The sequence below is a fragment of the Cryptotermes secundus genome, unplaced genomic scaffold, assembly GCF_002891405.2.
Source record: "Cryptotermes secundus unplaced genomic scaffold, Csec_1.0 scaffold1035, whole genome shotgun sequence".
Taxonomy (NCBI): Eukaryota; Metazoa; Arthropoda; class Insecta; order Blattodea; family Kalotermitidae; genus Cryptotermes; species Cryptotermes secundus.
This window is the reverse complement of record NW_019744424.1, coordinates 258,578-282,214: the sequence shown is the minus strand read 5'-3', so window position 1 is coordinate 282,214 and position 23,637 is coordinate 258,578. Positions and strand designations below refer to the sequence as shown.

General features: G+C 38.5%; 1 protein-coding gene across 1 annotated transcript in view; it reads right to left on the bottom strand.

Moving 5' to 3' along the window:
* Window positions 1-3,851: 3,851 nt before the first annotated feature.
* LOC111874794 overlaps window positions 3,852-23,637 on the bottom strand; it is a 22,409-nt gene continuing 2,623 nt past the window's right edge. The window contains exons 2-7 of the mRNA XM_023870591.2: window positions 17,983-18,144; window positions 14,417-14,655; window positions 12,150-13,458; window positions 8,982-9,067; window positions 6,331-6,516; window positions 3,852-5,689 (exon numbers count right to left, since the gene is read on the bottom strand). Of these exons, the coding sequence (XP_023726359.1) occupies window positions 5,058-5,689; window positions 6,331-6,516; window positions 8,982-9,067; window positions 12,150-13,458; window positions 14,417-14,655; window positions 17,983-18,144 (2,614 nt within the window). The 3' untranslated portion in view covers window positions 3,852-5,057. The remainder of the gene's footprint in view (window positions 5,690-6,330; window positions 6,517-8,981; window positions 9,068-12,149; window positions 13,459-14,416; window positions 14,656-17,982; window positions 18,145-23,637) is intronic.

The following is a 23,637-nucleotide window of genomic DNA, read 5'->3' as shown; positions in this document are numbered from 1 at the left end:
GTATAATAACAGTCAGCAGCTGACTATATAGCATTCAATGGTAGGATGACTAGTGAATGATGAATTGGAAATAGATGCGGAAGGAAGCAGTCATACCATATTTATCCTGATATTTGCCTATGACTGAGAAAACTCATGAAAAACCTCAGGATAATCTGTGTGCCCTCCAAGATCTGAAGCTGGCATTACTGCCTACGTGAACTTGCTCAGTTGCTGAATATTTCTTAAAATAGGTTCTCATGTATCCTCAATCCACTAAAACCTCAAAGAAAGGACGGATACCAATAATTTCCAAGGGTGCTCGTGTCTTGACCCTTTTTCTTTTTTTTATTGGCTTTCACTCACAGTCCTCTGTCACCTCTGTTTCAATGCATTCATCAAGCTCACTTCCAGTATCAGAGAAGACTCCATCAGAAGCAGTTCTCACTTAGTACCTATTTTATTCAGAATTACTGGGGGTTTGGACTTTTATTCCTCAAAATTTACACCATTCTGACATGAGGAAAGTTTTCTTTATTTACTACAGTATTTCTTCAGACTTTCTTCCAACTCGTACAGATGGTGCTATCTTAGAGTTAACAAAACCTTGAATAAATGTGAATGGCATGATGTGACTGGAACATGTCCTCTTGAGACTAGCTATGGTTGATATTTATGAACATAAGTAACTACCAGAAGTCCGAATAGAGCACTGGACAAGTCCAGTTACACAGCTACCACAAGATAACATGTCATTGATACATTTAAGACCAATGCATACACTGTTCAAAAATGTAACTCATAGCTGATAATGGTTAAACTATTTTACATTAAAAAAGGACTTCTGAAGAACAGAATTACTCATGTCTTTTTTTTTTTTTTGGTGCTCTATAGCCTATACAGTTGAAAAAGCATAATCATCCAAGAATCAATTAGTCTCACCACATAATAGGTATTTTACAGGATATTCCACATAACAAGAAAGTTCAGTTCTGTAAGGAATATATTTCAACATAAATACGTTCCAAAAATGGCATTGTCAAAATCATAAAAAATATAAACAGTTTTACAGCATTTAAATTATTACTCGGGAAACATAATTATACTGGACATTTAAATCTGTTAAGATTCTTAATACTTTATCACAAGAAGTAGCTCATTCCTTCACCTGCGACCTTATTACTGCCTGTTTACAGAGTGAGACACAGTCCACTGAACATATTCTCACCCTCTGAAGGTAACATACCATCAGAGTCTAAATGGGGGTTCCATCCACACTTGAAAAATGTTTTCATAAAAACTTATATAACATTACAACTGCTGGAAATGGTGTCCTGCAACATCCAAGCACATTTCACACCATAAGCAATTCTAAGACACAAGTTAAAATTCATATTTGTGGATTTTAGTCTAATATTCAGAGTTTTATCTGTAAAGCCTTCAAATTGCGTGGATTTTATTCTGTACAGTTTTCAATTTCCCTGGTGATAATTTCACATATTCAGATCCAGAGAACATGACAGCATAAGGCATGCTTTAACACAAACAAACTGCCACAATGGTAAGAAGTGTGGAGTTCATTTCTGTAGTGAATGAAATTGGCATGAGCTCTGAAGCAATTCACACCTAATGGTGTGTTCAGGAGAAAATTGACAAGTGCCTCAAGCTGCTGAGCAACCTGCACCAAGCCTCAGTTAAGCACTGTTTGGTGTCATTCAAAAACAGAAAGTAACTGTGAGATACCAAAACTTGTCAGGCACGAAATTAACCATAGGCTTAAACTGAAAAATGAAATTAACTTAAACCATGAAGATCACGAGAAGAGTGATTGCTGGTATAGAATTGGATGGCAAACATGAATCTTATTGTGAAAAGATTTAGTTAGAATAAAGTTGTTACCTTAACTACGTCATTAAGTGATGTTCTTCATTCAGCACACCGGGGGAGGGGGGTTGGAGTGATCAACCCCTTTCGTGAGGCCTCTTTGTGTAAGCACAGAGAACACTACCAATATTAGAACCTTCCCCCTTGAACAACACATCAGTTCTATTTGTCATTGCATTCTTTGTGTATGTGTCAAACCACCGTGAGTGTCCTTACCGAACAGAATAAGAGTTACGATACTTCCAGCAGAATAATGCACCAGCACAAAGAAAACTCTCTGCGAGCTCTAGGGGTATAAATTGAAAGCACTAGATGACTATGACCATCTCATTCCCCACACTGAATGTGTGTGATTTATTTCTCTCGGTGAAAACTAAACAAGAAGTCTACACGTCAAAACCCATGCATTACTCTAGAAACCACAAAACCACATACTATCAATTTTAATATATCACAGAATGAACTATTATGTCAGTGTGAAATGACACCAGATTCGGTATCAAAATGTTTTTACTAAAAACATTTTCTGATCATGCAGTAGTGGTATGATGTTCTTACACATGAGAAACAGCTCCCAGACAGTATCTCACTCTATAAACAATATAATAACATCACAAATGAAGGAATTAACTGCTTCTGAATGTCACAAAAAATAACTGTTTACAAATTACACATATTAACCAATATCTCCTGGTCTTAACTGCCTTTCTCCTTCCAGAATGAAGATACACATTGCACGATACAATAAATATGTACCAAGCATTCTTTTGTGATGTGACGTCCATGTGGCAGCCACACCATAATAATCACCACGCCGCGCATTCTCCAAGTTCCGTATATCAATGGCATCAATCATTGATGCTTCACGTGTGTATGCCTCTGCTGGTATCACATTCTGAAACACATGGAGGCACACAACACCCATTCCCGCCTTCCAAATGTCCAGAATAAACTGCACTTTCTTGTCTGTTTTCACCACAGTCTTCTTCTTCCAGACAGCAAATGCTTGGTAAAGATGAGAATAAGGTCTGGAGCGCTTACCCTTTCCTATGTAGAAGATAGAAGATAGAAAGGTGGACCAGGTGTGGGGCTCACTAAGGGAACCCACACGACATGGAAGATTGTTAGTTACACGTGGATCCAGCAATAAGTATGTGAAAGATGATTTCAGAATGCCCCCTCGCCAGTGCCACAATGGTTCTGGTTGTAAAAATTGTTGCATTGCTTCATTTTCAAGTTTTTGGCAATCTAGAAACCATTTCTTCCAGTTAAAATGATGTATTGTACGTTGTAGTTCAGGGCTATAAACTGCAAGAGAAGGAATAACATAAATGTTTATTTAATATAAAAATTAATAATAATTGTCTAAATGATACTGCAAAATCATTACATCCATGTGGAGGTAAAGGTTGCAGTATTTGAGTTTCCTTTGTTTTAATTTTCAAGGCTTCAAAACTAGCCTTCTGAGAGTAGTAAATATTAAAAATGTTCGATTAAATATTTNTTTTTTTTTTGTTGGTGCTCTATAGCCTATACAGTTGAAAAAGCATAATCATCCAAGAATCAATTAGTCTCACCACATAATAGGTATTTTACAGGATATTCCACATAACAAGAAAGTTCAGTTCTGTAAGGAATATATTTCAACATAAATACGTCCAAAAATGGCATTGTCAAAATCATAAAAAATATAAACAGTTTTACAGCATTTAAATTATTACTCGGGAAACATAATTATACTGGACATTTAAATCTGTTAAGATTCTTAATACTTTATCACAAGAAGTAGCTCATTCCTTCACCTGCGACCTTATTACTGCCTGTTTACAGAGTGAGACACAGTCCACTGAACATATTCTCACCCTCTGAAGGTAACATACCATCAGAGTCTAAATGGGGGTTCCATCCACACTTGAAAAATGTTTTCATAAAAACTTATATAACATTACAACTGCTGGAAATGGTGTCCTGCAACATCCAAACACATTTCACACCATAAGCAATTCTAAGACACAAGTTAAAATTCATATTTGTGGATTTTAGTCTAATATTCAGAGTTTTATCTGTAAAGCCTTCAAATTGCGTGGATTTTATTCTGTACAGTTTTCAATTTCCCTGGTGATAATTTCACATATTCAGATCCAGAGAACATGACAGCATAAGGCATGCTTTAACACAAACAAACTGCCACAATGGTAAGAAGTGTGGAGTTCATTTCTGTAGTGAATGAAATTGGCATGAGCTCTGAAGCAATTCACACCTAATGGTGTGTTCAGGAGAAAACTGACAAGTGCCTCAAGCTGCTGAGCAACCTGCACCAAGCCTCAGTTAAGCACTGTTTGGTGTCATTCAAAAACAGAAAGTAACTGTGAGATACCAAAACTTGTCAGGCACGAATTTAACCATAGGCTTAAACTGAAAAATGAAATTACCTTAAACCATGAAGATCACGAGAAGAGTGATTGCTGGTATAGAATTGGATGGCAAACATGAATCTTACTGTGAAAAGATTTAGTTAGAATAAAGTTGTTACCTTAACTACATCATTAAGTGATGTTCTTCATTCAGCACACCGGGGGAGGGGGGTTGGAGTGATCAACCCCTTTCGTGAGGCCTCTTTGTGTAAGCACAGAGAACACTACCAATATTAGAACCTTCCCCCTTGAACAACACATCAGTTCTATTTGTCATTGCATTCTTTGTGTATGTGTCAAACCACCGTGAGTGTCCTTACCGAACAGAATAAGAGTTACGATACTTCCAGCAGAATAATGCAAGAGCACAAAGAAAACTCTCTGCGAGCTCTAGGGGTATAAATTGAAAGCACTAGATGACTATGACCATCTCATTCCCCACACTGAATGTGTGTGATTTATTTCTCTCGGTGAAAACTAAACAAGAAGTCTACACGTCAAAACCCATGCATTACTCTAGAAACCACAAAACCACATACTATCAATTTTAATATATCACAGAATGAACTATTATGTCAGTGTGAAATGACACCAGATTCAGTATCAAAATGTTTTTACTAAAAACATTTTCTGATCATGCAGTAGTGGTATGATGTTCTTACACATGAGAAACAGCTCCCAGACAGTATCTCACTCTATAAACAATATAATAACATCACAAATGAAGGAATTAACTGCTTCTGAATGTCACAAAAAATAACTGTTTACAAATTACACATATTAACCAATATCTCCTGGTCTTAACTGCCTTTCTCCTTCCAGAATGAAGATACACATTGCACGATACAATAAATATGTACCAAGCATTCTTTTGTGATGTGACGTCCATGTGGCAGCCACACCATAATAATCACCACGCCGCGCATTCTCCAAGTTCCGTATATCAATGGCATCAATCATTGATGCTTCACGTGTGTATGCCTCTGCTGGTATCACATTCTGAAACACATGGAGGCACACAACACCCATTCCCGCCTTCCAAATGTCCAGAATAAACTGCACTTTCTTGTCTGTTTTCACCACAGTCTTCTTCTTCCAGACAGCAAATGCTTGGTAAAGATGAGAATAAGGTCTGGAGCGCTTACCCTTTCCTATGTAGAAGATAGAAGATAGAAAGGTGGACCAGGTGTGGGGCTCACTAAGGGAACCCACACGACATGGAAGATTGTTAGTTACACGTGGATCCAGCAATAAGTATGTGAAAGATGATTTCAGAATGCCCCCTCGCCAGTGCCACAATGGTTCTGGTTGTAAAAATTGTTGCATTGCTTCATTTTCAAGTTTTTGGCAATCTAGAAACCATTTCTTCCAGTTAAAATGATGTATTGTACGTTGTAGTTCAGGGCTATAAACTGCAAGAGAAGGAATAACATAAATGTTTATTTAATATAAAAATTAATAATAATTGTCTAAATGATACTGCAAAATCATTACATCCATGTGGAGGTAAAGGTTGCAGTATTTGAGTTTCCTTTGTTTTAATTTTCAAGGCTTCAAAACTAGCCTTCTGAGAGTAGTAAATATTAAAAATGTTCGATTAAATATTTCTATTATATTGCTGAAGTGTGAAGTTCACCAGTCACCTTAATCTAGCACAGAGGTTATGATTGCATGGAGCTTTACCTCTACTTTCCAGTACGTCTTCATGATGCAGTACTGAATGAATCATTGCCTAACATCATAGCCAATAAGTGGTCAACCATAGTGCATGAACAGCTGTATCATGTCTGAGACATGTACAGGGAAATTTTTAAAGCTATTGGTGTGTTCATGGCTCCACACTCCAAGGTTTTGAAAAATGAAGTGTGAAGAATGTGGGCAATTCCAGTTTTAAGGTTAGTACTTCCACAATCATCCTGCATTTCAATCTATGTTATATTCTCTTTACATTAGTATACCACAAAATAACTCAATAATATGACCTATCCCAGTGGCCAGCATTTTACTTGAGAGCTGTGATATGCAAAGTGTATGAAAAGAAATGTTTTCTAACCTTTGGCTTCTGTAGGTGGTCGAACTGGTTTCCTCTGGATTCTGAGCAGCTTCCTTATGTACAGTCTTTTAGTTGTAGCAATAATAGGTCCTGGGATGTAGCCATTCTCTTTCAGCTTCCCTCGCAAAACATCTGTATCATAATCCAGGCTTGATGGAACTGATACATCACTCTCAGTGAAATCCCCTACAGAAAGTACAAAATACAATACAGCGAGGTATATTTTCATGCATAGTACCACTCTTCTCCACTCGCAGTATCTATGATGAGAGCATTTTGAATATACACAACACAATGGGAAAGATAAGTGGAAAAACCAGCATTTTGCGTGTCAGTGCGAGAGACCATTTAGACAGACACACACAAATACAGATACAATTACACACTGCATTACATCCCATGCTGAAATTTATGCCTTTCATTCAGATTATGACCTACAAAATCAATAATCACCTCAAATTCAAGTAAAATGGCTCAAGCAGCTCACACACACATATACAGATACAATTACACACTGTAATTACGTGCCATGCAGAAATATATGACTTTCATTCAAACCTACAAAACCAGTCACCACCTAAGGCTCAAGCAGCAATGCTTCTGACTTGTATTTGAGAGGTGCCTGGTGAATCTTGGCCAGTATAGCAACTATTCTGACTGAGGATTCACCATGAACTTCCTCAGTCTGTCCACACAAAAGCAAGTGTAGTTAGTACCTTAACCTTTATCAGCCGGGCCATTTAAATTCCAGTAATGGCTGCGGGCCGGAGTTAATTTAAATGCCCGCCACTGTAGAGTAATAAAAATTGTAATCATGTTACTAAAATGCTGTTATTTCTACAATTTTTGTGATAAACGAACGAAATAAACGCTACTTTTATCTAGAAAGAATATAGAATCAGATATTGTAATTTACAGATTTTAGAATCTGTAAAAATTGTTACACTGATTAAAAAAAAAAATCCCCAATTTTGAGCGTCTGTCCACAAAAATGCATAAAGCTTCTGCACAAAACTTTTCTGCAGTATAAATGCATGCTGCTGACACACTGTCTATGTTTTATCTTTCAAGAGGAGAGAAAGTTTATGTTTTCATTGCACATTCTCTGGTCACTCCGCTTTCTGTATACACGAGTGTGGGCAAGGTCTTATCCTACTTTGTCCTTATGAAACTCTGTCTGTTTATATGTTGGACTAAACACACAGAGGTACTGTTCTTGGAATATCCCCTCAATGCCCCTTGCCTCCTGGTCCCTTCAGAATCGACTGTACCGCATTCTGAATGGTGTGATTTACAAGCGGCCTCTCAATTTTGGCTTCTTCCATGCGATATGGGGCCATGGTGCATAGTTGAAATTGCAATTTTTTATAAGCATTACGAATAGAGGAGACCACTTGCCATCACTGGCCTACTTCCTGCTAATACGAGACTGATGTTGCATGTGTGCGCTTCGCGTGGAAAACAGAGTTACAAAGTGCATGAATTGCGACATCGGACTCTGCATTCAGTTACATGAAAATTTCAGTTAGATGATGCAGGAGGGAAGACAGTCTACTTATAAAGCTGGTGTCCAAAAATAATGTAAGTAGAACAAGAATTTCTATCTTAAAATTAGATTTTAAAACACTGTGCGCATGGGTGGACTGCAAGTCACCATACGGTGTCATTCGGCCACTCGGCTTTACTTTAAAGGTCCCCATACAGTGTCTTTTGGCTCATAAAGGTTAAAGCTGGCCACAAACACTTCCATCAGCTTCCTTCACAGTTCATTATTCACTAACTTCTTGTCACCTGATACTTATAGTCTGAGTTACTGATAGGGTCATTAAATAAACTACAAATAAAAATAAACCGCACTGAAAACCTTTATGTTTCAGCGCTGACAACCTATGAACATGAAGGGCACAGCCTGTGTCATGAATAATAAAACTCCACTCTGAACTCTCAATGATCTATCAAAAAGCATAAGCAGGAAGTTTTGTGAAGAACTGACTTGTATCATGACTACTTTCCCTTGAATGCTTCAATCCATACAGTGAGGTTGGATGAAGCTGTAACTATCTGACATAATTTGATGATCCACTTTTGTGCATAATTTCCACTATCACAAATTCCGATTACATTACATTTGTCACTCATAAAACTAAAATTCACTATGTTGCCACATTTTGAATTGTAACCCACAACATATGTTCTGTACAAAACAATTCACATGCCTTCTATCAACAGTTCATTAGTTATAAACATCAAACATTACACAGAGAGCCCAGGCAAGATTTAAACTGAGCAACCACAGAAAGGCTAAAAGCTCATTCTTAAAGTACAGCCTTCATTTTCATCATTAGATGTAGTATGTGAAAGTGTGAAGTGCGAAACCTTACATGAAAATCTGCAGTTGCCTGTTTGTGATCGGTGTTAGTAGCACTCATTTAACCAAATCTTATATCAAGGTGTGCATAGAATATACACTGATCTTGTCAAATACTCAATAAATTAAAAAAAAAATAGACAAAAGTTAAAAAGTTTAATAACAGTATGTTTTATATTTGTATTTTATCTTGCAATAAGACGTTTGTGAGAAATCTTATAAACCGTCTTTGTACTCAAGACATGACAACAATAATGATTAAATAAAACATAAAAAGACACACCTGCACTGCATATTACATCTTGGAGCTTGGACGAAGATTGGGGTGGATTAGTGAGTTTGCTTTCTTCAGACTGAAGCTCTGAAATACTGAAACAACAAAATATATAACTCAGCAAAATGCCACAGATTCAATGTGTGGTCTTCTGAGTTGTGACACCATGCAGTTTTGTATGTGGGTATCAATTCAGAGGAACATGCTATAACCATCTTCATGCTCAAAGTGAGTTGGGTGAGCATACAAGAGACAGAACTCAAGCAGCACCAACAGGCATGGGGAACAGGAAATGTGAGAAAAACAACACTTTTCAGGACCACAGGAGGGCCATAAAATTCTGAGAAAGAGACAGTAAGGTAGTCACTCAGACTGATGTCAGGAGGTGAGAATCAGAACCGAGTCCAATCTAATTGGAAAAGTGAAACATACTTAAGAGAAAACCCCTTTTCAGGACCTCAGTCATCATAGGAGGAAAGCTAAACTGTGGGAGAAGATGGGCACTTTCAGGATAACTGGGAAGTCAAGCAAAACAACCCTTTTCCAAAAGCCCAGGAGGGCATTGGGGGGGTTACCTCAGGAGGAAATAACCATCTTGTCCTTGAAAACAACCTCCTCCTTCCTTTCCTTCAGAAGTCGATAAGAGACTTCCACAACTTACGCAAGGGAAACCTATTCTCCCTACTGTCACATGAACTGACTGCATGGGGCAGGTTGGTCACACATCATTCATTGAAGTTTCCAGACCTCCCTCCTCTGCTAGCATCTTCCAGAGGTGCAGCATGCCTTGTCTCATGTGTGTACTGTACTCTTCTAGAAATATAACTTGTATAACACCTTGGTCACATGGCAGAGCTGAGTTGAGTTTTACTGTCAGCTTTAAGTGTTCATAGGGTGTGTAGAACGTGTAGAAGGTGCATAGAGTCTAGTCTTGAATTTGTTAGTGTTTTAAGGAGCTTAAGGAGTGATTCTCCTAAATAACTAATTTTACGCACATAATCAAAAATGGGGATGTTATTTAGTAAAAGTAAGAAGGAGGAATTCGAGAGATTCATTTTTGTAAGATGGAATCTTTGTTGCTATGGTGTAATGTTTGTAGTAATGTGGAAATAGGCCACGCCATAGCTCAAGCGGTTAGTAGCTGGCTTCCAACTGTGACGGCCCGGGTTCGATCCCGGGTGTGGTCAAGTGGGATTTCTGGTGGACAAAGTGGCACTGGGGAATGTTTTCTCTGAGTACTTCAGTTTCCCCTGCCAATCATCTTTCCACCAATTGCTCAAAAATCACCCTCACCTATCATCTGGAGCTGGTACAACAGACCAGAAGTGACCGCAGTACAAGGGACTTAGTCCCACCCCACTAACAATAATAATAAAAAAAAATACAGTGTTCATGTGTGGAGAAACAGTGTAACAATGTGAGAGATGCTACATATGAAGAAGACAATGTAGTGCCATATAGTAAAATAGTGGACTAGATAAGACAACATCAAGTTCTTAAGTGGCTAAGTAACAATCAGACAATAACTGTCCCAAAACAAGACAACTGTCACAATATTGTTAGGGTGGAGCTTGATCTCTACTGTTGCTTCTTTTATGGGCACTGCACCTGGAATTCTTGGTCAGGATGACTGTTACTGGACACAGTGCAATGACCCTGTCATAGCTGACTTATTCAGCTGATATGACAGTGGTGTTCATTAAACCTGGTTTTGATAGAATGACTGGCTTGTTCAATTTACATTTTCCCACACTCACAGAGAATGTATTATTATGTCGCAGAAATGAAGAAAATGGCGAACTTCCCTCAGTGGGATGCTTACTGTCTTGACATTATGCTAGGCTTAAACTTGATTCTGTCGCCCCTCTCACAGACTTGAGTGACCACCTTCCTTGCAATCCGCCTATATAATCTAACCACATCCTCACTCTATTCAATTTGACACATAAAGATGGAGGCAGCATGCTCTTCTGAAACACTGCTATTCATCTATAAGAATATACAATGTCACACTCCAAAAGGCAATAATCTGAACAATCATTACCATGATAACCTCAAAGCTTATATTTTTAACTTGCACTATTACAAGCAGTGTGCTTTACAGGGTCTAGTTCTCCCCCTGACATGACTTCCATGAATGATGAAAGAGACATACGAAAGATGACAAGGATGAGCAATTATATAAATTATTTTACGTGCGCTCATCTGCATTCTCTCCAAAAATACTACATTTGCGACATGCATTTAATACAACAATGACCAAAATTCTGTATCAGTTTGTAACAAAGTTATCTGAAAATGGTATTATGAGTATGAAAACCAAATGAAAGAACTGGGGCAGAATGCTTCAGTCTAGTGTCTCCCAACCAGATCACCGCTTATAGACAAATTCTAGCTGGCATCATGTTAGCATATCTGGAAACATTAATATTTCACAACTACAATTTTTTCTTCATATTTTGTTGTAAACTGCTCTGTAAATCAACCATAAATAATATTTATTATATTCCTGTCAACACATTATTTCCAGCAGGTGAAGTTGCTGTCTAGGATGACATGTTTCAGTACATGTGTACCACCTTCAGTTCTGGTTCTTAGTTACAATTATTGTACCATGCACTTTTTCATATCCTAGGCAGCAACTCCACTGCTGGAAATAATGTTGTGTTGATATGGATGTAATAAATATTATCTATAACAGTCTTTCTTCTTTTTTCCCCCTTGTAGAACTAAATAATTAGTACTAAACATCTGCCTGGACTTGTTCCTTCTCCTCCTTCGCCTCTGCCCCAGATAGTCAACCCTCTTACTTTTATATACCATTCTGATAACACTGGATACTTCTTGCAAATTTAAATTGTTTTATTTGCCCTCCTGCAAAATTTTATTTATGAATTTTCAGTGTAAGTAATTATGACAACTCTTTGATTGAATTTCATTAAACCCACATGAACGGGTTAATATTTACACTGTAAATAAACATATATCTATGTGCCAGCAGTAACTGTATCTGCAGGTTACTTGTACTGAATAATGTAAGACAGGTATTATGTTGGTACTTAGAAAACCCATCAGAAAAAGTTGGAAATCACCGGTTTTACAGATATACATGCAGTTAAAATAGCATCATTAAATAATCTATTAATCTAAGTGAGTTAGTCTTTAATGATGTCTCACCTGACTGTTGGCACAGGGAACCTTCTTTCCAACAGGACCACACCCCATTCTTCATCCGAATACTTGTACTCCTCAGACAGGCTGACAAAAGAATCGCCACTGTCGGATGCTGGCACTGATGATGTACTGGGATGAGTTTCACCACTGGGATTAGATGTGTTACTTTCCAAACAAATTGCTTCCTGACCCTCTTTCTGAAAGACACTGCTAACCCCCACATCAGTCATTTTTACAGCAGGATAAGTTTCATCACAGGTGACATAGTCAGTGCTTTCAGAAAGAAGAAAACAAGACTGGCTAGCAATCCAATCCTCTTCACTAACTAACTCAGGTGACAATACACCATACATACTTAGTCTATCAAATTCACATCTTGATTCTGTGGTTACATCACACTTTATCTCACTATCTGACTCAGGTGCAGATGCTCTACTTCCCTTACAATAGGCACTGCCACAACACCTGCATATTTTACAGTTGTTATCAAGTCGCACTACACCACTTTCAATTGCAGGGAGTTCTGATGCTAAAGGAGTAACATCTGTTGTACATTTACTAATATTAAATTTACAGTCAACCTTAATATTTGTCTTGGCCGGAAGGACATCGTCCTCGGCTGTATCTACCACAACTCGGAAGCCATCTTGATTTTCTACTTTGAACTCTTCCTCACACTTCAAAGGCAAATGCCTATTTTTGTTACGAATGTTCAGTGAACCATCCACAATTCTTTCTAGAGGATGACCTGACACACATTTCTGAACACACTCTGCAGCAGAAGTACTGTATTCAGAATTACATAAAATCTGTTCAGCTGTGCATGAACTATTAAACTTTAATTCCTTAGGAAATTTTGCCTTAAAATCAGTGTCAAAAGAATTATAAGAATTAACCCAATCTCTCTTCTTTTTTAAAGTATCTCCAATACTTACATGAGTTACTAAATGCATCTGATTTTGAACAGCAATGTCATCAGCGTTAAGTTCTTCCTCAGTGACAGATTTCTGATTGACAATTGTTCTGCAAGATCTGTTTTCTGCACAACCATTCACTGCAATATCAGACAAAGAACATTTCCGACATGCCTGTGTACTGACATCATAACAACTGTCCTTGATAACAGAAGTCTGTCTTATGCACTGTCCACATGACTCCTGGTGGTTATGGCCATCCTTGGCAAGCTCTGAGAAATCACCAGATGATGTGCAAGTTTGTGTATTAACTGATACTGTCTGAAGGGGACAGGCTGCTGACTGTGGGTCCATTCTGTACTCGTAAGCAACACTACTGCCATACACAAATACTTTCTCTGAAACAAGATACAAACTGAACAATGAGCAGAAGATATACTAGAAATGTTGCAAAGTACATTTTCATTTGGATTGTTTAAAAAATATTGGTAACTATATGCACAATGCAATCAAACTTAACTAATATATATTTACTTTATATAATTAACTTTACCTTTTATGTGAAAACAGAAACAACTTACAGAATTTTAGAAATACCTCTAAAGGGTTATAATGATGGTACATTACATTTAAAATTCCTGGGTGCCTGGACTTTGTCCTTAGTTCAGTATTCAGAACAGAACACAATGTTACAGAATTATACATATTCCAAAATATTTTGTTTTGTTAGAAATGTACGAGATCCAAAACTGTTCAGGAACAGGACTTGTAAATTCATTTTAACAAAATATTACTTTTTAAATTTGTGATCATACTGGAGTCCACCATTAGAGAAACGTACCTGGAGACCCCTTACTGCATGTAACAGAAGCAGAGGAGGCCAGCAGAATACAGTTTGAGAATCATTATAATAATACACAGTTTTATAAAACAGCGCTTCTTCTTATTTAACGATGCTCTTCTGCCACTACACAAATTATACACCATCATATGCCAGCTGATTTTGAATAAGAATTGGAAATGAAGGTTCCTAGCCTATTTTAAGGTATTACTCCAAACTTGCTAGATAGGATTAGCCAACCCTCAGGCTGATATTCAACCCTGGGACCTCTCCAATAAAAAGCAGGAGTGTGGACCATTTCATTGCAATATCTAATTCTGTAAGAAGCGATTTTTTGTTTTAATGTTTCTACATTTAATACATCTGCCTGCAGCAGAATATGCATGCTTAAAAAATGGTAGAAGTGTTCTAGTGTCTATTATAATACCATTCAATATGAATGCCTAAAACATAATATAATCCTACAATTTGACATATGGCAGCAAGAAAAAACTACTGCATTAAACACAACTTACCAAATGTCAATGCATACTTTTCTTCACTTGGATCCCCCTTTTTGCATGAATCTGTGTGCCAGAATCTCTGCAGAATCTTTACAATATCCCAGTGGTGTTCCTTGTATGCATAATGAAAAGCATTGTTGCCATCACAGTCATGGATCCATGGATCACCCCCATTTAAAAGCAACAGACAAAAAATGTGTACACGACCCCAAGCTGCTGCTATATGGACAGGAGTCTGTCTCTCTACAGACCTGCAAGAATACACTTGAAATTAGTATACACAAGAAGGTAATACAAATGGTATAAATCTGCACAAACTCTATAAATTTTATTTACTCAGAATTTATTTGAATGGTAAGTACAAAACTGTGAGTAACATGAAACTTATGAGTTACATCAAAACAAACTCTATTACACATTTTTACATAAAGGGAATGAAATGAATGCACACAGAGGTCACATACATCTGACCACAAAGATCATCTCTGAAACTACTAAATGGATTTCCACAGATCAATAAATTTAACTTTCATTCATGCTGGTTCAGTAAAATCTGTGCTGTATATTGAGCTGAAATTAAAAATTTATCAAGTTCCTCAGACATGACTCAGCACACAAAATGTTGGTACACAGAATAAAATACAGAACACATTACTATATTGAGCCAGGAGAGCGCAGTTGGTATAGCGACTGATTATGGGCTGGACAACCAAGAAGTTGGAATTCAAATACCAGTAAGGTCAAGAATTTTCACTTCTCCACGTCATCCAGACCAGCTCTGGGGTCCACCCAACCTCCTATACAATGGGTACCAGGGGCTCTTTCCCAGGGGGTAAAGTGGCCGGGGCGTGAAGCTGACCACTCACCTCCAACTAGCACTGAGGTCAAGAAAATGTGGATCTATACATCCAATCCCCCATACGCCTTCATGGCATAGTGCTTACTTAGATAGCTGCACTGTGCAGCTAAGTGCAATTAATGTTATTCAATGTAGTACTTGTACAAACAAGGTTCAGAGAACATACTTTACATTCATAATATTCTTAATAAAATCCATCTTCCAACCAACAGTTTCCATAAATCAAATACTCTCGGGGTTGCAGCTGATCATCTTCTTTTCAATTGTATGCTACCCCAGTTTGGAACACACTTCTGATTAAGTAATATATAAACTCATTAGGGATCACTTACCACCTATTTGATTCAGAATATATTAAAATAGATGCAATTATAATTATTTTACCTGCTGTTTTGTGTAAGTGAGAAACTTCACCTCTCACTCAAAAGTAATACACACATGTCAGTGTGTCTGAGAACAGAGCACGAAAATATCTAGACCTAGGAAAGCAAAAGTAATAGGAAGTTGGAGAAAACTGCATAAAGATGGACTTCATAATTCATAATACTCATGAAGTATGAGGGTCATCAAATCAAGGAGGATGGGACAGCTGGAGCACACATTAAGTTCAGAAGAGATGAGAAATGCATACAAAATTTTACTCAGAAAATCTGAAAGTCTGAGATCACCTGGGACACATACTGTATGTCCAAAAAGTATCCGACTTTATTTTTTTCCGCTGTAAGTAATGGACAAAGGGGTGGGGAAACTGAGCGTAGTGGTAGAAGGGACTTTCATGCGCATGCGTGATTTTTTGCTGACTTGCAACACTGCCAGATACGTCTGTGGCTACCAGATAGCAAAGTGGTGTAACACGTGTTCGTCACATTCTCGTTTCGCTCAAGATGACAGAATGCTTGGAGCAGAGATATAGTATTAAGTTTTATCAGAAACTTGGGGATACCCAAGAGGAAACAATCACAAAATTCAGAAGGCTTTCAGCAATGATGCAATGGAGGTCACTCAAATTAAAGAGTGGTTCAACCGCTTTAAACATGGCCGTATGTCGGCGGACAGTGAGCAGCGTTCTGGGAGACCGTCAACGAGCCGAAATGCTGATGTCATTGAAAAAGTGCAGACACTGATCATGGTGAACCGTTGTTTGGCCATCCGTGAAGTTGCTGATGAGGTTGGAATCAGCAGAGGTTCCGCAAACACAATTTTAACTGAGGATTTGGGCATGCGAAGAGTGGCGACAAGATCTGTGCCCAAGCTGCTTTCGCCGGAGCAGCAACAACTCCGCCATGTGGTCGCACAGGACATGCTGGAGTGCGCCAACAGGGATCCTGAGTTCCTGAAGACTGTAATCACTGGTGACAAGTCGTGGGTGTATGGATATGACCCAGAAACCAAGGTCCAGGCGTCACAATGGAAGTATCCAACATCCCTGAGGCCCAAAAGAGCATGACAAGTTCGGATCAATGTGAAGGTGATACTGACTGTTTTTTTTTTTTTTTATTACCGGGGTGTTGTGCATTATGAGTACACACCACTAGGCCAGATTGTCAATAAGGAGTACTACCAAGAAGTCCTCCGCCATCTTCGTGATGCAGTTCGGCGCAAGAGACCGGAGCTGTGGGAGGCATGCAATTTGCAGCTGCATCATGACAATGCCCCAGCTCATTCATCACACCTGATCCAGGGTTTCCTGGCCAAGCACGGCATTCCACAGGTTTGCCAGGCTCCCCAGTCTCCTGAAATGGCTCCTTGTGATTCCTGGCTGTTCCCGAGACACCGCTAAAAGGCTGCTGGTTTGACAGCCGCGAGGACATCATACAAAACGCGATGGCGCAGCAGCACACCATTCCAAAAGAAGCCTTCCAGAATTTCTTCCAGCAACGGAAAGACCACTGGGCTAAGTGTGTGGAGTCACAAGGGGCCTACTTTGAAGGCGATTAGGTATTGTAACCACCCAGATACAGAACTATTTTTTCCCGGCCCAAGGTCAGATACTTTTTGGACATAGTAGTATACATAAATAGAAGATTAATACTAAAATAGCATTATCCCCCTGCACACCATGAGTGGATTAAATCACCTTGGCATACCTGCACTGCTGCTGCCACAGTCAAGGAGACTGCCTCAATGTTAATCACTTAGTAGGGCACTTCTGCCAATATGTCATCAAGTGTTGCATACTGATGTTTATAGGTGAAAGAACACTTTCTCATTATCCGCATTTGTAGTCATCTCTGGGTAATCAGTGGAAGCACTGTGGGTTTTTTTTTGTGCAATGGCATTTTCCTCCAAGTGTCCTTGACATTTCTAGTAGGTAGTTTCTATAATTGGACTCGGCAGTTAAAGGAGTAATGAATCTTTCAATTTCATAAAAGGCAGGGAATTTTCTAACTGAGTCGACTATTTGCTTCTCATGAACTCTCCTCCTTGGAGTTACTAAATAAATAAATAAATAAACTAAATATATATAATCACCAAATGTCACAATCAGGTGAAATTCCCAGGTTCAAATCTCAGCATGAAGATAGGCTAGCCGGACTGAGATTTTCATCATGCAACATGTTTCGATAGTACCTCTAACTAAACCCTGACTGCTTCCTTTCACATCCTCTCCAATTCCTTATTCATTATCCATACTACCATTTGATGCTATAGTTTGAGGAACTACCAGCATCATTAAACAAACCATAAATAAATATACAAACTTAAGAAACAATTGTACCTCACATTAGGATTTCCTCCATACTGCAGGAACAACCTTGTAACTTCCAGAGCAAAATCTTCAGATTCATTTCCAACTGCTAGATGAAAGGGAGAAATTCCTTGGTTTGGGAGAATCACATTTGGATTAGCATCTGTTTTCTCCAGGATTGCTTTCAAATGGCTGAAACAAAACAGTACCTTCTAGCAGCCTTGAAGGATATTTTGTTCCCTTTAAATCAGGTTCCAGACAGAAAATAAGACTGTATAACAAATCAAAATACGAAATCTTTAAACTAACAAATATTTTGGATTAGCCTTCTAGGTTGAGGCACAGAACAGCCTTACAGGTGGTTACCAAAGTTTTGGAGAAACCTGAAGGACCCATCTTCAGGGAAGAAGTGCTATCCTGAAAATAAGGATAACAGATTCCTACAAAATATTGGTAACAACCTACCTCAGTGTCACAATCCAGAATGCAAAATTACTGAATGCCACAGTCAGGTGAGTAGTATTCCAGACATTTATTCAGGTGGCACCAGATTCTAATCTCACCCTAAAGACCAGTGCTCCTGCTCACTCTAAGGGTAGAACAAAGATTTAAAAGCAATGGGAACCTAAGGCTGGATGTTTTTAGCCCATGAGTCCATAACATGTTTCTATCATCAGCTCAGCTCTTCGTTTTTTAAAGTTGTTCTCATGCTTTTTTTTGCCCTTCTTCACACCTCAGTTACAGTGGCTGGCTGCTTAAAGTAAGAATATACTGTAGATATGGGTTTTCTAATTTATTTCCAAAAACACAAATGGATGCTAGTGGGCAGACCTTCCCAAACTTACCTGACAGTTAAAGAACAGAAGTCTTCCAGAATCTCCCTTCTCCATTCTCAGGTAAAGGGAGAAATGAGTCCAGTCACAGACAATTTATAGACATAAAGGAACACAAATATGTCTCAGCCTGTCCATATCTGTTTTCAGTCAATGATGGAACACTGCCCTAATATACACCCTTCAGATAAATGATATAATGATACAAATTCCATCCCAAGTGCAAACAATATATTATGTGTCCTTGATCTTATTCCTCTACACTACATGTTTCGGCCTCAAGACGGCCATCATCAGGTGTATAACACTCACGTTGCTGTCACACTGCACTCAGCCCAAAATTTAACATTTAAAACACTTTCCTTGTTATTATCAACATCTACTTCGTTGATATCTGTCTGGTTTGTAGTGTGGGGTTCTCTCTTGTCAACGTGTGTGTGTGTGTAGTCTTGTCGCTACTCCTATGACAACCCACTTCTCCGGAACAGTTTGTTGGCCCTGAAAAGGACCGTGGCTGATGAGATGTTTGACCGGGAGGTAGCGCGGCGCGCGCCGGTAAGGAGAAAGGCTAGTGAAAGGCGAGTGGCCTGGCCGCAGTGCGGCCGTGGCTGGAGGTTGCTTGGTTGCCGTGCGGCAGCGTGAGTTGGAGGTTGCTTGATCGCTGCGCGGCAANAATTCTGGAGTCGCTCCTTTTTATACGCTGGTCGGTGGGGCGGAGCCAAACTCGAAAGTGAGGAGCAAGAATTGATTGGCTAGCGCGCGTAATTGTGTAGACGCGGGCTAGCGCCGAGCGTAGTATAAATGCGATCGTTTGAAGCAATCTGATTGGTTAGCGCGCGTGATGGTGAAAACTGATGTGAAGAGCGAGCGTTGCAGAAATGCGTGATAATGTGGGATGTTCCCACAGTAGATTTTTTACACACGTTAATTTTGACGTACCTGTAGTAGCACTATAAAATCTTTAGTTCTAATTTTAAAATCCTTTAAAATTTTTCTCAAAATTTAAAGTTTAAAATTGTTAGGGTTACTCGCCCTATGTCTAAAGTGCTGCAACAGCTAGTTCTTGTTTCCACACTGTATAGGTGTTTTCCTGTGTAGTCTTCCTGTGTGCGTGCCGCTGTTATTCTTTACTACGTGTGTTCACGCGTAGTAAAGATTAACAGCGGCACGCACACAGGAAGACTGCGTGTGTTCACACGTAGTAAAGATTAACAGCGGCACGCACACAGGAAGACTACGTGTGTTCACACATAGTAAAGATTAACAGCGGCACGCACACAGGAAGACTACACAGGAAAACACCTATACAGTGTGGAAACAAGAACTAGCTGTTGCAGCACTTTAGACATAGGGCGAGTAACCCTAACAATTTTAAACTTTAAATTTTGAGAAAAATTTTAAAGGATTTTAAAATTAGAACTAAAGATTTTATAGTGCTACTACAGGTACGTCAAAATTAACGTGTGTAAAATAATCTACAAACCAGACAGATATCAACAAAGTAGATGTTGATAATAACAAGGAAAGTGTTTTAAATGTTAAATTTTGGGCTGAGTGCAGTGTGACAGCAACGTGAGTGTTATACACCTGATGATGGCCGTCTGAGGCCGAAACATGTAGTGTAGAGGAATAAGATCAAGGACACATAATATACTGCTTGCACTTGGGACGGAATTTGTATCATTATATCATTTATCTATGGAGTGCAACAGGATGCTTAAATATAATATTATACACCCCTCAGTGCTATCTGTGGCAAATCTTTCACACATTCATTGTACTGATGTGATGTAAGCAATTTTGGGGGTGATATAAGCATTAAATGGCAACACCAAAGAGAGAGAAAATGAAAAATGAGTGTCACACATTTCAGGAGAGACAGACTGAAAACTACTTTTCATTGAATTTAAAAGGAAACCAATATGCTTGGTTTCTTTGGATACAATTTTTGTATTTGAAGATTGTAGCTTGAAAAAGTATTAAGATAGGGAAAAAAAAGTAAAGGTAATGCTATCCATAGCCCATAGGGTTGTGAGATGTTAAGGGTCCCACATTACCTTGACAATCGGCTCAAAGATGGCGGTAAGGTTTACAACCGCTCACACGGCCTTCACTTCTCGCAACCGTTGTTCACCACTTCTCGTGGCCGTTGCCTATCTATCTTTATGTTTATTTATTTGTTTGCCCGCTTCAGTAGAACACTTTTGACTCTTCTCAGGGTTGTGCCACGGTAATAACTTGGGCAACGCGGAGACTGCACATTTAAAACTAGTCCACTGATACAAATAAATACTCTATTTTCTGCTTAATCACAATATTGTTTATTTCAGAATCAAACTATAACTTTATCGGCGAGTAGGGAGTAATGTGCCAAAGATTAATCGAGCCAAATAAATACTGTTAAATTTAGATAAACTTGGAGAGAGCAGGTAAATGACGTCTGCCTCTGGTGAATTCTAAGTGCTAAGTCCGATACGTCTGACTCTGATGAATTCTGAACACCAAGTGCTTCTGCCCACTCTATCTCCGGGAGCGTCACTTCTTACCGTATAGGACTTGAACCGACGGCCTTTCTCCCAGACAAGAATTCTCTCTAATGGCTGATTTTAACTGCCAAATCATGATACCATCAGTACAAGACAATCACATTACTAGCTTTGAGAATGAAGAGATCCAGAGATTTTGAACCCGGGACCCTACATGTGAAAGCACTTATGTCTTAGTTTAGGGCAGACAACAAACATATCCTTTTCATAATTGCCTCGACCCTCTAACGGTCACCCAAGGTCCAGGTATCAAAATAAGTTGTTCCTGTCTAAATGCGAAATGCATGTCAACTTCTTAATGGATGGGTCACCCTTATAAATCAGTCACTCTATTGAAATGGCTGAAAAGGAACATGCGTCCATTAAAGAGTATTGAAAGGTTTGGACGGTTACAATCTCCCCAGGAGTAATTTTGGCAATTTTGATTCCATGGAATTGACCAACATTACTACTTACTTGCCTTTGAAGTCCAAACAACAAAGTAAATAATACAAGAATACAACACAGTTCTTAAGAAATGACAATAATTAACAAAAACACTTATATGCTTATTATACAAGGTAACACAGAATTCAAGTCACTTCAGTAGTTTACATATAACGTAAAAGAATCACACACAAATTTCATTCATTCCTCCCTCGATATTACTCATCAGCTACTGGGATATTGAAAATCATTTAATGTAGTAAAATTTTATAAATTCATATTCATCACAGCTAATTAATTACAGAGCTTGGTTCTCAATAACTTCATATCAGCTTAATTATTCAGTTTAGGCAATATCGCAACAATCAAACTAGCCGACGTCTATTCCCTCAAAGTACGGTTTTAGAAGTTGTTTGTTAAACATTCCTCTCAGCTTTCCTTTAGAATCAGAGATTTCATATGCAGATGGTGGTACAATTTTTTTCTTTGATAATATAGGGCTCTTCATACGGACGTCTGAATTTACCAGTCATGTGCTTAATGTACTTTTTCAACAGATTACTTAATACCTTCCTTCTGAATATTATCCAGACTTTCAGTCGCTTCAATCAGAGCATACAAGTCCGCAGTCCACAATGAACGTGGGATAAGGACATCTTGTTCAATTTTATTAGTAGGCTTTACTTTAAACTGGTCACCCTTCCTGTCTTCATAACTACTCCCCCCATTGCTACTCTCACCATCCTTGTCAACAGAAGCCTAATTATGGCTACTGTAATCTTCATCACTATTAATCCCGTTCACTTCAAATATCTTTAATATCCTCATAACTACATCTAACGTCGTCGCTACGTAAGGAGCTCTGCCTTACTCAAATATCTTAATATTCTCATAACTACATCTAACGTCGTCGCTACGTAAGGAACTCTGCCTCACTCAATATCATAATATCCTCATAACTTTCATACTGAATACATCTAACGTCGTCGCTGCGTAAGGAATTCTGCCTTACTCGATATCTTAATTCTCACAAAATCCGAGGGCTGACCTCTTTCTTTGACACTAACAAGGATTGCGGTAGCAAGCAGGTTTCGGTGGAACACTTCACAGCTGGGTTGAGCAGCAGTGAATCGGGTGGGTAATACAACTGTCTCAGTCCGAATGGATTGGGTTTGCACAATATGAGTTATATTATGGATCGGTTGTCCTTCAGACCCCATCCCGTTACATCCTACTTCCTTTTTATCTCTGCTCTGGCAAAACAACTGAGTCTTCCTAATCCCATCTCTTTTATAATGCAAGAAGTTCCTTACGAAATCAATCATAATACCGCATTCATGAGCATAATCACAACCTAAAATCGCCTTCAATTCTGTCAGCTGAGAAGATATTAAAAACACACATTCCTACATAACTTACTAACATACATGGTGTTGCAATGAGGTCCTCACATACACATATTTCTTGACTTGCTATTACTTTACCATGACATCGCGTGACTCTTATTTCTGAAATGAAACTTGTAAAATAATGTATTTCGTATGCAATGCCTGTCCAAGTTTCTTGAAGTATGCTACAGATACTGTTAAAACGTAAATCTGGCAGGTAAATATTACACATCCCTTATGCAAACAACTGTGTGATTAATCTTGCAGTATTTATGCTGAGTTAAAGTGCAGTACTTAAAATAAAACTAATCAAAATACCACTGTAAGAAATATTATGCTGAACACTTGTCAATATATCAGTGGCAGTGCTATTAATGAAAACATAAAGACTGACAAAAAGTATTATATAAAAAAAATGCAGAGCACACTCAGCCTCATGATCATACATCTCCATTGCTTTCAGTTACACTTTGTCAAGTTCTGATGTGAATG